Genomic DNA, 13,794 nt, shown 5'->3' with positions numbered 1-13,794 from the left:
ATCGATCAGAATGTGGACACCAACTACATAGACTGGCACTATTTTACAAGTGCTTTGTATTTGATTGAGCTTCCACACTTTGTTGGGTTTTATTAGGTCCAAACACGTAAAATCTTCTTCTTTTTAGAGTTATACCCAACCTAACAAAAATAAAAGTAAAATTTGCGATTTCCATTTTCATATTTTATTTATGAAATTATACTTAATAAGTTGGTATAGTGAAAAAATAATTTTTGGAATGAGGCCTCAACTTTCCCAATGTTGAAGCACTACTAGGACTTTGAATGCAATTATCTTGCAAGCCCATGTCAATATTGACTTAATTTTACAAGTTCTTTTCTCTTTTTTCCACTAGTAAGTTGTAACTTATGTATATTGATGATAGTTTAAAAATCATATTTTAAATTTTACACTTATATTCAAAATAATTATTAATGGGTTGGACTAAGCAATCTAAAGTGAAAAACTACTCAAATTTAATCTTTTGAAAAAAATCTCTTGCCCCAACAATGTACTTTATATTTATCAGGTCAAATTTGTAAAATAATAAATAATTAAAAAAAAGTTGGATGGAACTCCCATTAATTTCGAAAAGCAAATAACAATTATTCATTATAATTAATTATCGATATGTGAGATAATCCTAGGAAAAATTAAAAATTAATTTTTAAATAGTACCGTGTAAAAACAAACAAATAAGAAAAAAATGAAAAAGGAAAGGCGATAGTACCTAGTATATATCGATGGACAAAGATTGAGTAATAGCAATCAAATGAACAATAAAAGTTAAACCTCTTTTGAAAATGAATTCGAATTAAAGTTTTTGAATAACTGAGTAAAAATCAATGAAAATATATTTAGGTTAAAATTTTTTGAATATCTAAGCAGAAATCGTATTGTTTGAATATAACCCAAACATTTTTAATTTTTTTTAATCATAAACTGTTTTGTATTTTTTATATATATATAAATTATCATTTGCTAATTTTCTATACCCATTTTCTTTTCTTTTCTTTTTGAAAAAAAATATAAATAATCATTTGCCACTTTTCAATTAAAAAATTCAATGTTTTTATCTGAAATTAATTTCAAAAACATAGAGCCGAGAGTGGAATTTTTGGAGACCACTGAACCATCCATCTCATTATGCTATAGCATTTGTAGGATATTTATATGTACATTTTATTTGATATTTTAATATGAATATAGAATCTGCAGAAAAGCTAGTGAATTCGTCGAAACCAAATTTACTTTTATCAAATGGCTGAATCATCTTCAATAAAAATAGAAAAGAAGTTAATCTACATGGATCAATGGTTTTAATTAATACAAGTCGAAAATTCAGAAGTAGCGATAACTGGCCAAAGATGATCATCATACCCAAAATTCTGCACATTATTCAAATTGTTTAGTGTCGCATTATCTCTCAGAAAATCAATTTCTTTGCTCTGATTATAAGCAGATTCATCACCACCAATCACCCAAAACTCAGCCGCCATAGCAATTTCTGTTTCTTGATTATACGCGTTGCTGTTTTCAAGTCGATTATGGGTTTCTTGATTAGCAAGTAAACTTTCTTTCGCACTTGAACTTGATCCTCCAACAACCCCATTCCCATAATTCATCATCTTCAAAACTTCAATTCTTCTCTCCACAGCTTCTAATTTCGAATTCAATTTCACCAACAAACTTTCATTCGACTCTCTAAAAACATCATTAAGCCACTGATTTTCATCATCATCGCAAAACAGAGCATGATTCTTTTTCGACTTTTTCTCAAAACACCCATCATCGTCAATTCGTTTTCTCTTGCCGTGACAGAGATTTTCTTTGTAGGATTGAATAATGGGGTTGAAATCAGTGGGATTTTCAGGCCATGTATCGACTTTTCCATTAGGATCAACAAGAATGACACAAGCTTTAACGTCACAGAGGATCGAAAGCTCTCTAGTTTTTTTCTTGATAGTTTCTTTTTTCTTGTTGTAATTTAGCATGTTGCCCTTATTCTTCTTCTCCATTGTGTGCCAAAGAAGAAAGAAAAGAGAGTAAGCTCAGGGGTTTATATTTTGACAAAATAGTCAAAACCCTGAACTACACGCTTTGGGTCTTATTACCCCCTTCAAAAATTTTAATTATATTTTTATTTTATATTGATTTTCTGATTTCTTTCCGTTTTCATTTTATTTTGTTTTTAAAATTTTCAAGTTTCCTTGCAATTTTTGTTTTATTTTTTCTTTCTATCATCTTTAAAATTGCTAAGCTCTCAATAATTTCAATCAAAATTCAAAATCCACTTTAAAAAATTAAATTTTGAAGTCTTCAAATATTGGACACTATCACTCTTTTTTGTGTTCATCACTTATTTTCCGTACAATTAATTCATTGCATATCCTATCAAACAACATCAAAGAATAACTTTTTTTTTGTTACCATGAACGACCCTTTTTTAAATTCTATGTTTCTTCAAACAAGAATCATGATGAATTTTCAGTTAATGTTACGAAGGTTTAAGAAGAAAATTTCACTCAATGATTTTTAAATTTAAGCTTCCTCTGCTAATGTGAAAAATCATTTGGTCGAAGTAAAGAAAAAAAAGAGCAAGAAATGAAAGAGAAGAAGGATAATATTAAAAGGAAAAGTAGAATAAAAACACATAATATTTTCTTAATCTTTAAAAAGGTGAATGACGTGGCAGACATGTGCCATTTATTTTTGACATAACACATATATTGGATCCTAAACTTGACTTCAAATTTTAACTATGACCTTCAACTTTCATAATGCACAAATAGACACTTTAACTATCCAACTTTTAAACAAATAAACACACGAGTTCTACATGACACAATACACGTAGGACACCACGTAGGATAAAAAATGACATGTAGGATGATATGTAGGACATGTGTGTCTATTTGTTCAACTTTATACAAGTTCAGTGTGTATTTGTGCACATCCAAAGTTGAAGGTCATAAATGTAATTTGAAACCAAGTTAAAGGGCACATTTATGTATTATGCCTTTATTTTTTGATACAAATTTGGGTGTGAGTTTTTGAGGGGTATATATTATACTTTTAAAATGTTCAAGTGAATGATGAAATCTTTGTAAAGTATAAGTATGTAGTCGAGAATTCGACGATAGATGAGATGGTTTTGACTATTTTCTCTTCTTTTTTTTTTAATAATTTCTAAGTAAGAAACTCCGATGTGTGAAATTGATTAAGTAAGGATATTTTATAAAATATATTTTTGAAATTAGCTAATATTTCTCAATAAATATAAAATAAAGTGAATTCCAAATTTTGTACCAAATTTGACCCCTAACATAATTAGGTACACTTTGCTAGTAGCAGTATATGAGTGTTGCTTTCAGCATGATCTAAGCTAGTATATGCCGCAAACAACTAAAATTTTGAAAAAATGGCGGGATCACATTCACGGTCACCGATTACGGCGGCAGAGCAGGCGGCGCTGCCTTCTTCAATGTCAATCGCTACCGTAACCAACCACTGGGAAGTTCAATATGCTCGGTTCATTGTCTGTCCAGCTTCTCCTCACTCCTCTCATTCGTCTCTCATCTCTCTTTCTTCCATCGGACGGAAGGACGGTAAACGCGGCAAATGGATCTCCTCTGCCTCCATCGTTTCTCTCAAACTCCGCACCAACAGCTTTGATCCTAATGGCGGTTTCATCCTCGTCGTCTCTCTCTGTGATAAAATCCTCGTGAGCACTTTCAATTCTGTTATTATTTCTTCTAATTGATCGATATATTTGTCGACTGAGTTTCTAAAGGATGAAGTGAATTAGTAAACGTACAATTTCGAACTTATTTCCATTATTTGATCTAAAATTTTGTTTTAATATGATGTTGCTTTGAATTTACAGTAATTTATAGTCCTTGCAGTCGCTACAACTAATTTAGTTTCGTTTCCGTGTTTCATTTTTTGATTGATAAAATTTGTTTGCTGAGTTTCTCTAAGGATGAAGTTGAAATCGAAAATGAAAATGCATAACTTCTGAATTTGAATGTTAGTTGTCAGCTGATTGTGAACTTATGATGCAATTTCTTATAATTTGGCAAAAAACATTCCATTATATAGTACTATTAGTAGTTAATTTTAGTTGGAATTTGTTGATCATTAGATCTTAAGATTTGATTTATTCCTTCTAGCGGTTTCTTCCTTGTGTTCGTTCTCGCTCACAGAGTTAATGTGAGCATCAGCTGCTTTCCTGCTGATACTCCTTGTTATTAGGATGGATGCATCTGTTTGCTGAATTTCTGAAGGATCTCGTTGAATTTGAAAATAAACATGCATAATTTTCGAGTTCCGATGTTATTACCATCATGAAATTTATGATGTAATTGTTTATTTCTAACTTAATCTATCTTTAAATTGTAGAGTCAATTAATTTTTGCATGAACTTGTTAACACTACGTGATCTCACTTTTACTGTGTTGGAGAACTGGTACTGTTTCTGTTTAATGCAAAAGTTGTGTTCTGGGTTTGTTTAAAATTGGTAAAATAATCACGGCAATTGCTTGAACCAAAGCAATTTCTTCTTGCTATGTTAGGCAAATTAATGATGCTTTCTTTTTCCAGGAGGGAAAGTTATATTGTTGATAGCAAAAATATCACGGGCACAGAGAAATGCAGAAGCAATCATGTATAGGTTTAAGTGCATCATTGAAACTATTGCAGGAGGGCCAATACTGGTTTTTCTTGAATACTAGAGGCCTAATGTATTTTTGGTGTACTAATTCTCTGTTTGGTAGCATAAGATGTGGCACAGTTGTTACGTCTTGTTTGTCAGATAAACTTGTCTTACACAGCTTGAAGAGTTCTTTCATGCCGACCACAAGCATTATTCTTTTACATTATCAGCTTTCTTTTCTTAGCCATCTTACAGTTCTACAAGTAATGGATGTTACTTGCTGTGGTTCATAAACTCTTAGATGACGTGACAGTTAGTAGGTTTTCTGCATGAGAAGCTAAAAGAGAAATCCCATGCTTCTGACTTTTTTCTGGTTTCATTGTTTACTTCTCACAGGAAGAGCATTACATTTCACGGTTGATGTTCTCATGGCCTCAGGTATCATGTGTATCAGGTTTTCCAGCAAGAGGAAGTAGAGCCATCCTCGTGAGCTATAGGGATTCTGTTGGTCAGGTGAGCATTTGTTTTTTTTTAAGTCATTGTTAATTATACATCAAGCTTTCTTTAAACCCCTATTCTTTTCAGCTAAAACGTCTTCTTTCTAGGAAAGCTACACTAGAGAAATAACGAGATTAAGAAATGGATTAAGACAGAAGTAGCTCAAGAAAAGTAAAACTTCATTAGGTGAGGTGAACAATAGCTGAAGTTATAATAAGAAAAGGAGAAAGGCAAATAGTTGTGAAATACAAATATTGCATGGAAGAAACTTGAATTAGCTAGTTTACCATGTCTATTAGTTATTATAGTAAGATGATTGTCCTCAACAAGTGCATAATTTTACATGAGAGTGGTGATATCCTTTGCTTAAAGAATTTGAACCATCTCAGATCTGGGCTCTGTAACTTAAGTAATGCATTTTATCCAAGATCTGTACCATCTAGTACGTAAGATAATAGACAGTTCTTCAGAAATAGCCTGGGAAGTTCAGTTGACATAACTGTTACAGGCATTGAGTCGTTCACTCAAGCTTCCTAGTTGTAATGTATGTTTTAACTTGCAAATTTAGGATATTATTCTATCGAAGCTTTGTCATACTGGACAATTCGAAACGGATAAGTTGATTGTCAGAGTCTCCTCATTTCCTAATCCTTATAAAGGGAGTTATATGCATGGTTCTATGCGTAAAACCATTAATGTTGAACTTCAATTGTCCTTTTGTTTTTGCAGATTCAGAAATTCATCCTGCGGTTTTTGACAATCTACGAGATAGAGAATTTCATGAATGTTTTAAAGGTACTTAAATCTCTATGATGTTCTCTATGAGTTTCTCTCAGACAGTGAGTTTTGTTTCCTAAATAATTTACAACTATTTTCCTTCCTATGCTTTTTGTATGTGACATTCTTAGGGAAAGTTGGACAATGCAAATCCTCAACTTCTTCCATGTGCTGAATTCGATTCAGCAATATCTTCCCAATCTGAGTTTAATCCTTTGGATGGAGCTTCACACAGGTGACATATACCACAGTTGCTTTAACACATAATCCCATCTCAAGATATGTAGAGTTTACCCGTATTAAGTTATTAATGTATGATTTACTGAAGGTGTGGTTTTCTCAGGGAGAACGAAGGATGGGTATGTGCAGCTTCCGGTGACTCTGCCCCCAATTACATGCCACTGAACTTGGCACCTGAATTTTCTCAAGATTCACATAAAGAGGAAACGAAACTAAGTCGTGAAGCTGATGAGATTCTTTCAGCTTTTCCTCCCAGTTTCACGTCCTTCTTGACGAACTGCTGCCCTGAAATTGATCAAGGTTGTTTACACCGGTCAACTAGTCACAATGTTCTCTACTTTCTGATTCAAAACTAGTACCATTAATAATTGTTAACTGGATGCAGTTGCTGCACAGTCAAGTATGACGAAGGAGGTTGACCTCAAAGACCAAATTGCGGTATGATTTCTGTTTAGATCTTGTATAAAGATCAGCTAAAGTTCTGCTTTCTGATAATTTTTAAATGGCTGGCTGGCTGGGTCAAACTTATAGAGCTAACTATGTTCCAATGTATGATCCACCTGCTTAATTCTTGCAGAAATATCTTGAAGATTCTTCATTCCAAGGTATGTCTTCAAATACTAAAGGCCCTTTTCCAGGTTTTGGTCGGTGAAACTTGCCCATCATTTGATATTTCATTCTTCTTTTTATTCAACTACTTTTTCCTTTTACTGGATGGGAAAGCCTTAAAGGAATTGTTATTGAAGTGATCATCGAACCATGGTGAAAATTGCTGCTTAAGTAATATCTACACGAGTTGTAAATATGATCACTCGCAGTTGAATAAAGCAGCCATGTGCAGATCTGATTTGACTGGTTTAGAGTACTAATTGGCCAAATTCCTGATATTGACAGATATGCTGGTCAAAATTGAGAAAGTCATCCATGAATTGGGAGATAATACAGTACTGTAGCTGCACCAAAGGCTGACATATATATATATACACAAATCATAGCTTGGTTTCCTCTTAATTTTTGAAACGTGGGAATTCTTTTCATTTTCTTTTGCAATTTACTTATATACTACATCAAAACAAGCAAACAGTTGTAACTTGTACTGGACAATTATTCCTGTGAATTGTTGTTTTGAAGCAATTAGATTAGCTATCTCGAGTAAAATGGAAAAGTTCAAAAAATTGTGATTTCATTTGAGTCAAAAAATTGCTTTGTACATGGTGTTTAATTTGCTGCAGATGAGCAACCTACAGCTCTCATGCACCATCTATATATGTTTGTTAAATTAGTCCTATGAGCTTCTAAGGGGGGAAAATGAAATGAAGAACCAATTCAATTTTGTTGCATGTTAGAGACTTATATCTAGTTTTCAGTTGACAAACCGGCATTGTTTCCTGATCTGCCCCTGGTCTCCCGTGAGCACTTGTATTGAAGTCAACTTGTTCATGGCCTTACCAAACTTAATGAACCATCCGTTTTCATCGTCACCAAACTTCTGGATAAAGTCCTTTGTTCTGGGATCTTCATTCAGAAGTGCATCAGATTCAAGCAATGCTCTCTTCCCCGACAGCTGTTTGTAATAAATGGAGTCCATCTTGTACTGTGTGGTGGTATCAAAAGCCAGAGTACTCATTGGGGTGGTACATGCGAATTTCACAACTCCCGCGAGTCTTGGATCTACCATAGTAGCCTTCACTGGATCATCCACTCTGTAACGGAAGCTGAAACAGTGGGCTACTCCAATGGAGTGGGCACCAATTAGGACAACCAAATCCTCTTCAGTCAGGCCTTTCTTTTTGAACAGGTCAATCATCTTGTCCACTGTATTATCAGGAAGCGGGAGGTTTCCAATAACATTTGCTTCAAGGGATTCCATTCCATCACGACGTCCACCAGGCACGTCGTAGTGAGGGACACCTGATACAACAAAGGCATCCCTTGACAAGTATACCAAAAGATCAGAGCATGAGACTATGCCAGGGCATTCTGCCTCAAGCTCAGCCTTGATCTCGTCAATGAGTTCAAATCCCCTAATTGTTGCACCATTGGTGGGGGCAAGTTTTTCTACCCTTGCACCACTTGGTGTCTTGTCTAAGAGTATAGACGCATCACATCCCTGTACATTAGATAAATGAATTTTCATGAAACTTTTAAGGGTTTCTTTTGGTTGTCATTGTTAAGAAAGCATAGCAAAACCTATTTTCAGAGGTGTACATTGTAGAATCTGCACACTGAAAACTTACATTGACAAAGCAATCATGGAACAGAAGACGCCCAATTGGAGCAGCCATGCTGGAATCATTCCCAAAAGCTCTGTTCATTCCATCCTTAATGATCTTCTCAGCATTCGGGCAAGTGTTATCGTAAAATCCCACTTGTAATCCAGCATGTTTGCGCTGCTCTTTAATTTCTTCCGGTGTTGGATGGTTCTGAGCAGCACCTGCCTGTTCAGGCACAGTTTGTTGGTCTGATGGATTTTGTGTTATAGGTGCACCCCCATATCCCATCGCCACAGGCGGCCCTTGAGTTGCTCCTGGATATCCTGCAGGTACATTGTTAGCAGGCACAGGATTAGGTGTTGGATCAGCTGGAACAGGGTTAACAGGCCCAGGATTAGGTGTTGGATCAACAGGCGTTGGAGTTGGATCAACAGGTGTAGTTGTAGGTGTTGAATCAACAGGCGTTGGAGTTACAGGTGCAGCATCTTCTTTAGCTACATCATTCTTATCATCATTACCAAAATTTGCCCACAGATCTTGCACTGCCTTTGCCCTTCTTATCAATGCCTCCTTAACTTGATTTTCGCTGAAGTGAGCAACAGTACTAACATGGATCGGTACATCATTGTTATCGTTTACTTGGCCAACTTCAGGTAGATGATCTACAAACGCTGAGGCCAGCGAAGGGAGGACAATGCAAATAAGAAAAAGACCAGCGAAAATCCTCGCCTTCCCTGCCATCTTTCTAATAGCATTAATCATGTTCATTGATATTCAATATATCCCATTTATAAACTTATTAAGCTTTGACTGTGAATAACGTGAGGCTATCATTGTTAATAGCCTGTAAACCTTAAAAAATCTTTAGGTAGTTATTTTTCATTTTGGTTGGACTAATAATCTTGTCAACCCTCAAAACAAGGGGAGCTCCTTCCTGACATATCTAACAACTTTAATTTATGTTTCTTTTTTCTTTTCTCATTTCCCTAGTTGCTAGGATAAAAAATAAAAAAATCTTAGTATCATTATTGCTCTTTTATCAATCATCGTATTTCACTGATATATTATTATTCCGAGTTATTACCACTAAATATTATTTTTGTATGGCCAACACAAAGTAATGTAACTTCTTGTATATATGTGGTCGCGTTAATTTTGATGCTTATAGGTTATGTTAGCCTGTATAATGCAGCCAAAATTTGTATAAAAACAAGGTCTTGTTGCATTAGAAAGATCAAAATACATTCCTTTTCTAATATGTATATAGAGAATATTTATATATATATAACTTCTTATTCTTCATAATCTCACAAGAAAGACAATTTACAGCAATAGCTATGTCTTCTAAGTATGCATTACTAGTTCTACTCTTTCCTCAATTCTTTTCGTCCTTAAGAAACTTTGTATTTGGCGTTCCAACTCAATTGTCTCAAATATACCCTTTTCCTTGCACGAATCAAATCAAGACATGTAGCTCTCTACTTTACCAGCACAATAGTCTCAACACAGACCAAATCGCGACATTTTACTCTGTCAACAAGTCACAAATAGAACCAATTAGTCACTCGCGAGGGAAACAAGACTATCTATCTAGTCACAGTCCATTGTACTTGCAAAAATGTTAATGGTACCATAGGATACTTCTATGATACATTGTACACGTTGCAGCCTGGCGATACATTTCCTAATGTATCGCGACAAATTTATAGTGGGGAAGCTTGGGAAGTTGGTAGAGAAGAGAAAAGTTATAGAGCTGGAGATGAAGCAACTTTCCATCTCTTGTGTGGATGTGGAGAAAAGGTTGATTCTAAGCCTATTGTTACTTATACAGTACAAGAATATGATAGTTTATCAAGTATTGTAAATCTTCTTTCATCTAAAGTTGGTGATATAGAAAAGTTAAATCCTTATTTGGGACAACAACCACAGTTCCTTGATGTTGGTTAGTTGTTGTGTGTCCCAATGGAAAGAAGTTAAAAAGAATTTATTGTCATTTCATATGAGAGTTTAAATTTTAGATATGATTTTTACCTTACAATGAAGACTAGCTATATTTGGATGTGGTACTCTTAAATCTTACATATTTGATCAAGCTGAGAGTTGTGTCATATGTCTGTTTTTTTGAAAGATGATATCTTATGACCACTTACAAATTGAATAAAAGAAAATAATTTTTTTATATCTCTGTCATTTATTGTTAGAATGAAAATCATTTGTTGTAAAAAATTTACTATAATATTTGTGATATTGTATAAAAATTTAAATTGAAACTTGTATATGGTCTTAAACATGACATAATTTTTATGTGACTAATTTATAAAAAAATTCAACATAGGAAGACAAAACACATAGTTTACCTAAAAATATATTCAGAATTAAAGTTTATGAATTTTTTACTATGACTTTAAATTGAATAATTAATAGTAATCAAACTAAAAATGTGCACTAATATTCAACATATGCTTAAAAAGTAACAAAATTTTAAACATAACATATAAATATAGACATTGCCATTATAATTGTACATACTCGATAAATTGTCATATTTTAAAAACGATTAATGATTAAATTATTTGATACACTTTCAAATATTTCTTCCTATATATAACAAACTAAGAATAGCACATGAAGTGATTTGAACCTCGAAAAATCTCTTGATCATATCTATTTTCATATACACTAAAATTCAAAAATAGTGTGCTCATCAGTTATAGAATATGGAATCAAAAATTGAGTCTCTTTTGTCGCGGAACCATTTCAATATTTAGATATGGAAACCTAAAAAAATTGAATCTAAAAAGAAGATGTGATCTAGCTTCATAAAAATAGGTTGATAGATCTTGTTTTTAAAGAACTTAACACTATCCGTTTATTTGTGAAATTTAAAACTTCAAAATTATGATTGAAAAATATTTATTTATTGTTTTCTTTTTAATTTATTTGCATATAAGAGACCATAAAAGACACGTAATAATACACTTGACAACAAAAGTGAAGTTTTGCACTTACATTTTCTTACGGGATGATTTTTATTTTTTATCTTCAAATATGATGATTTTTAATCTGTTTCTATTGGTCATTTAATGAAACTTAGTAGGTCAAACATCCTTATTTATGACCTAATTTCGCTCGAGATAACTTTAGAAAATATCAATCTTAAATTATTTGACATAAGTTATAATAGTATCTAATCCGCTCTATATGAAGTTAGTTTTTTTTTTGCCTCGCAACACAAGTATTATAAAAATAAGTTATGCCTCTTATATATGATATAACTTGTGGAATCTAAAGCTAAAGTTTGCCTCAGTTGACATATGTTCTGTAGTAACTAAGTTATGTCTTCTATAATATAACTTATGAGTTATGTACTAAACTTTTACCTCGATATAAGATCCATGCTAATTTAACAATTTTTATGAAAATATAAACTTATGTCATGAATGGAAAATATTTTTTGCCACGTATATTTTTATTTAGCTCAATGGTAAAAATTAAAGGAAAAATTGTATATAATAGCAAACTAATAACCTAAAATAAATGGAGTAGCTAGGGTTTGATTTAATTGTGCTCCCTAGCAAACGTTTGCAAAAAATTGTCAGACGCCTCTCTCCCAAATATCTCGCTCGCCACTCTCCTCCAATCTCTCGCTCGCTTCCTCACTTTTCATACAAACACAAGTGTATAAAAATTGTTTCTAATTGTTTAAAGCAGAAAAAATTGTATAAATACATATTTGTTCCCCTCTTTCCCCTCTTCCAGGTCTCGCTACGCCACTCTCCCAAATCTCGCTCGCCACCCTCGCCTTTCTCACTTGTACAAACAGAAGCGAAATGTATAAATTGCGTTTCTGTTTGTATAAAACGTGAGAAAATTGTATATACACATGCAAATACATATATTTTCGTCCTATATACTTATAATGATACAATAAAAACACTCCGCTGCCCAGTTTCTTTTGCCTTTCTCTCTTTCTCGTTTTATACAATTTTTAAATTGTATCTAAGTTCTCTCTTTCTCGTTTTATACAATTCGATTCAATTGTATATTCCTTGTCAAGTCTCTTTTGTCTTTTTCTCTTTCTCATTTTATACAAATTCAAATTGTATATAATCGTTCTATACACTTATAATAATACAATTCGTTTTATACACTACGTTTTTATACAGTTCTCTGCCCAAGTGTCTTTCTCTTTCTTGTTTTATATACTTTGCTTTATACTACTTCAATTGTATATGTATAACGAATTATACAGTTTCTATGTTGGATTAATTACATGAATGGATTCCTTTTAAAAATTAATTACTTATTTTAAATATACTTTTTAATTATTACCATTTATATCAACTTCTTTAATTTTTCCTTTGTGTCTGTCTGCTCTTTCTTTCTTTCTTTCTGTTTTTCTGTGTCTCGCTCTCTCTTTTTTTTCTTCTTTGTTTCTTTCCTTCTCCCTTTCTTTCTTTCTTTCTTTTTTGCTTTTTTTGCTGCTCTTTCTCCCTCTCGTGCTTTTTTTCCCTTTATTTTCACAGAATAGTCAATAATTCTAGATTGTATAAAACGTGTATCAATAGTTCATTAAACAAGTAATATAATCGTAACAAATTAAGAGGCATAAAAAATTGCAAAATAAATTAAACTTTAATTAAAATGTGTTACAAACACATTAAAGTTGAATTATTAAAAGAGAAGTAGTATAATCGTAACAAATAAAGAGGCATAAGAAACTGCAAAATAAATTAAACTTGAGTTATAAATATATTACAAACATATTAAAGTTGCATTAATAGAAGAGAATTAAATATGAATGCAAAATGTAGAAAACAAAAGAGCATTCTTTGATCTGCATGTAAACTGAATAAAACTTGTATCAATAATGAATTAAACAAGTAACCAATCATAACAAATCAATAGATTAATTGCAAAATGAATTAAAAATACAAAAGTGAATTACACAAGTATTAAAGTTGAGGTATAAGATAAATTAAGCATGAATAAAAAAATGTAACAAATAAAATATTAGACAATGATTTATAGAGTGAATTAAACTTATATCAATAATGAATTAAACAAGTATCAAATAGGAACAAATAAATTAGGCTGATTAAAAACTGCAAAATGAATTAAATTTGAATTAAACTTGTATTGAATGGTATTAAATTTGAATAAAAAGAGAGAATTAAGAATGGATGGAAAACGTAACTATGACTGACAAGACTATGATCTGTAGAGTGAATTAAACTTGTATCAACAATGAATTAAATAAGTATCCAATAGTTACAAATAAATTAAAAAGATGTGAAATGAATTAAATTTGCATTAAAATTGTATTACACCGTATTTAAAGTTGAATTAGAAAAGAGAATTAAGAATGAATGTAAATCTAACTAATGAAGGATATGACGATGATCAATAAAC

At 32.3% G+C, this 13,794-nt stretch overlaps 3 protein-coding genes across 3 annotated transcripts; 1 reads left to right on the top strand and 2 right to left on the bottom strand.

Annotated features, from left to right (window-relative positions):
- Nucleotides 1-1,319: 1,319 nt before the first annotated feature.
- On the bottom strand, nt 1,320-2,018 carry LOC107019249. Its single transcript, XM_015219798.1, has one exon. The coding sequence runs from the start codon at nt 2,016-2,018 to the stop codon at nt 1,320-1,322; it is 699 nt and encodes a 232-aa protein (XP_015075284.1).
- Nucleotides 2,019-3,346: 1,328 nt separating this feature from the next.
- LOC107019162 (protein POOR HOMOLOGOUS SYNAPSIS 1) lies at nt 3,347-7,225 on the top strand. The gene is made up of 8 exons (XM_027916999.1): nt 3,347-3,724; nt 5,051-5,167; nt 5,882-5,947; nt 6,061-6,164; nt 6,273-6,469; nt 6,555-6,607; nt 6,747-6,774; nt 7,064-7,225. Exons 1-8 carry the CDS (start codon nt 3,422-3,424, stop codon nt 7,120-7,122), a joined length of 927 nt encoding a protein of 308 aa, XP_027772800.1. The 5' UTR covers nt 3,347-3,421; the 3' UTR covers nt 7,123-7,225.
- Nucleotides 7,226-7,324: 99 nt separating this feature from the next.
- LOC107019161 (peroxidase 39-like) lies at nt 7,325-9,150 on the bottom strand. The gene is made up of 2 exons (XM_015219735.2): nt 8,407-9,150; nt 7,325-8,279 (listed from the first exon to the last, which is right to left on the bottom strand). Exons 1-2 carry the CDS (start codon nt 9,148-9,150, stop codon nt 7,533-7,535), a joined length of 1,491 nt encoding a protein of 496 aa, XP_015075221.2. The 3' UTR covers nt 7,325-7,532.
- Between the last annotated feature and the right edge of the window lie 4,644 nt (nt 9,151-13,794).

The sequence above is a fragment of the Solanum pennellii genome, chromosome 5, assembly GCF_001406875.1.
Source record: "Solanum pennellii chromosome 5, SPENNV200".
NCBI classification, from domain to species: Eukaryota; Viridiplantae; Streptophyta; class Magnoliopsida; order Solanales; family Solanaceae; genus Solanum; species Solanum pennellii.
This window is presented reverse-complemented; position numbering and strand designations above follow the sequence as displayed.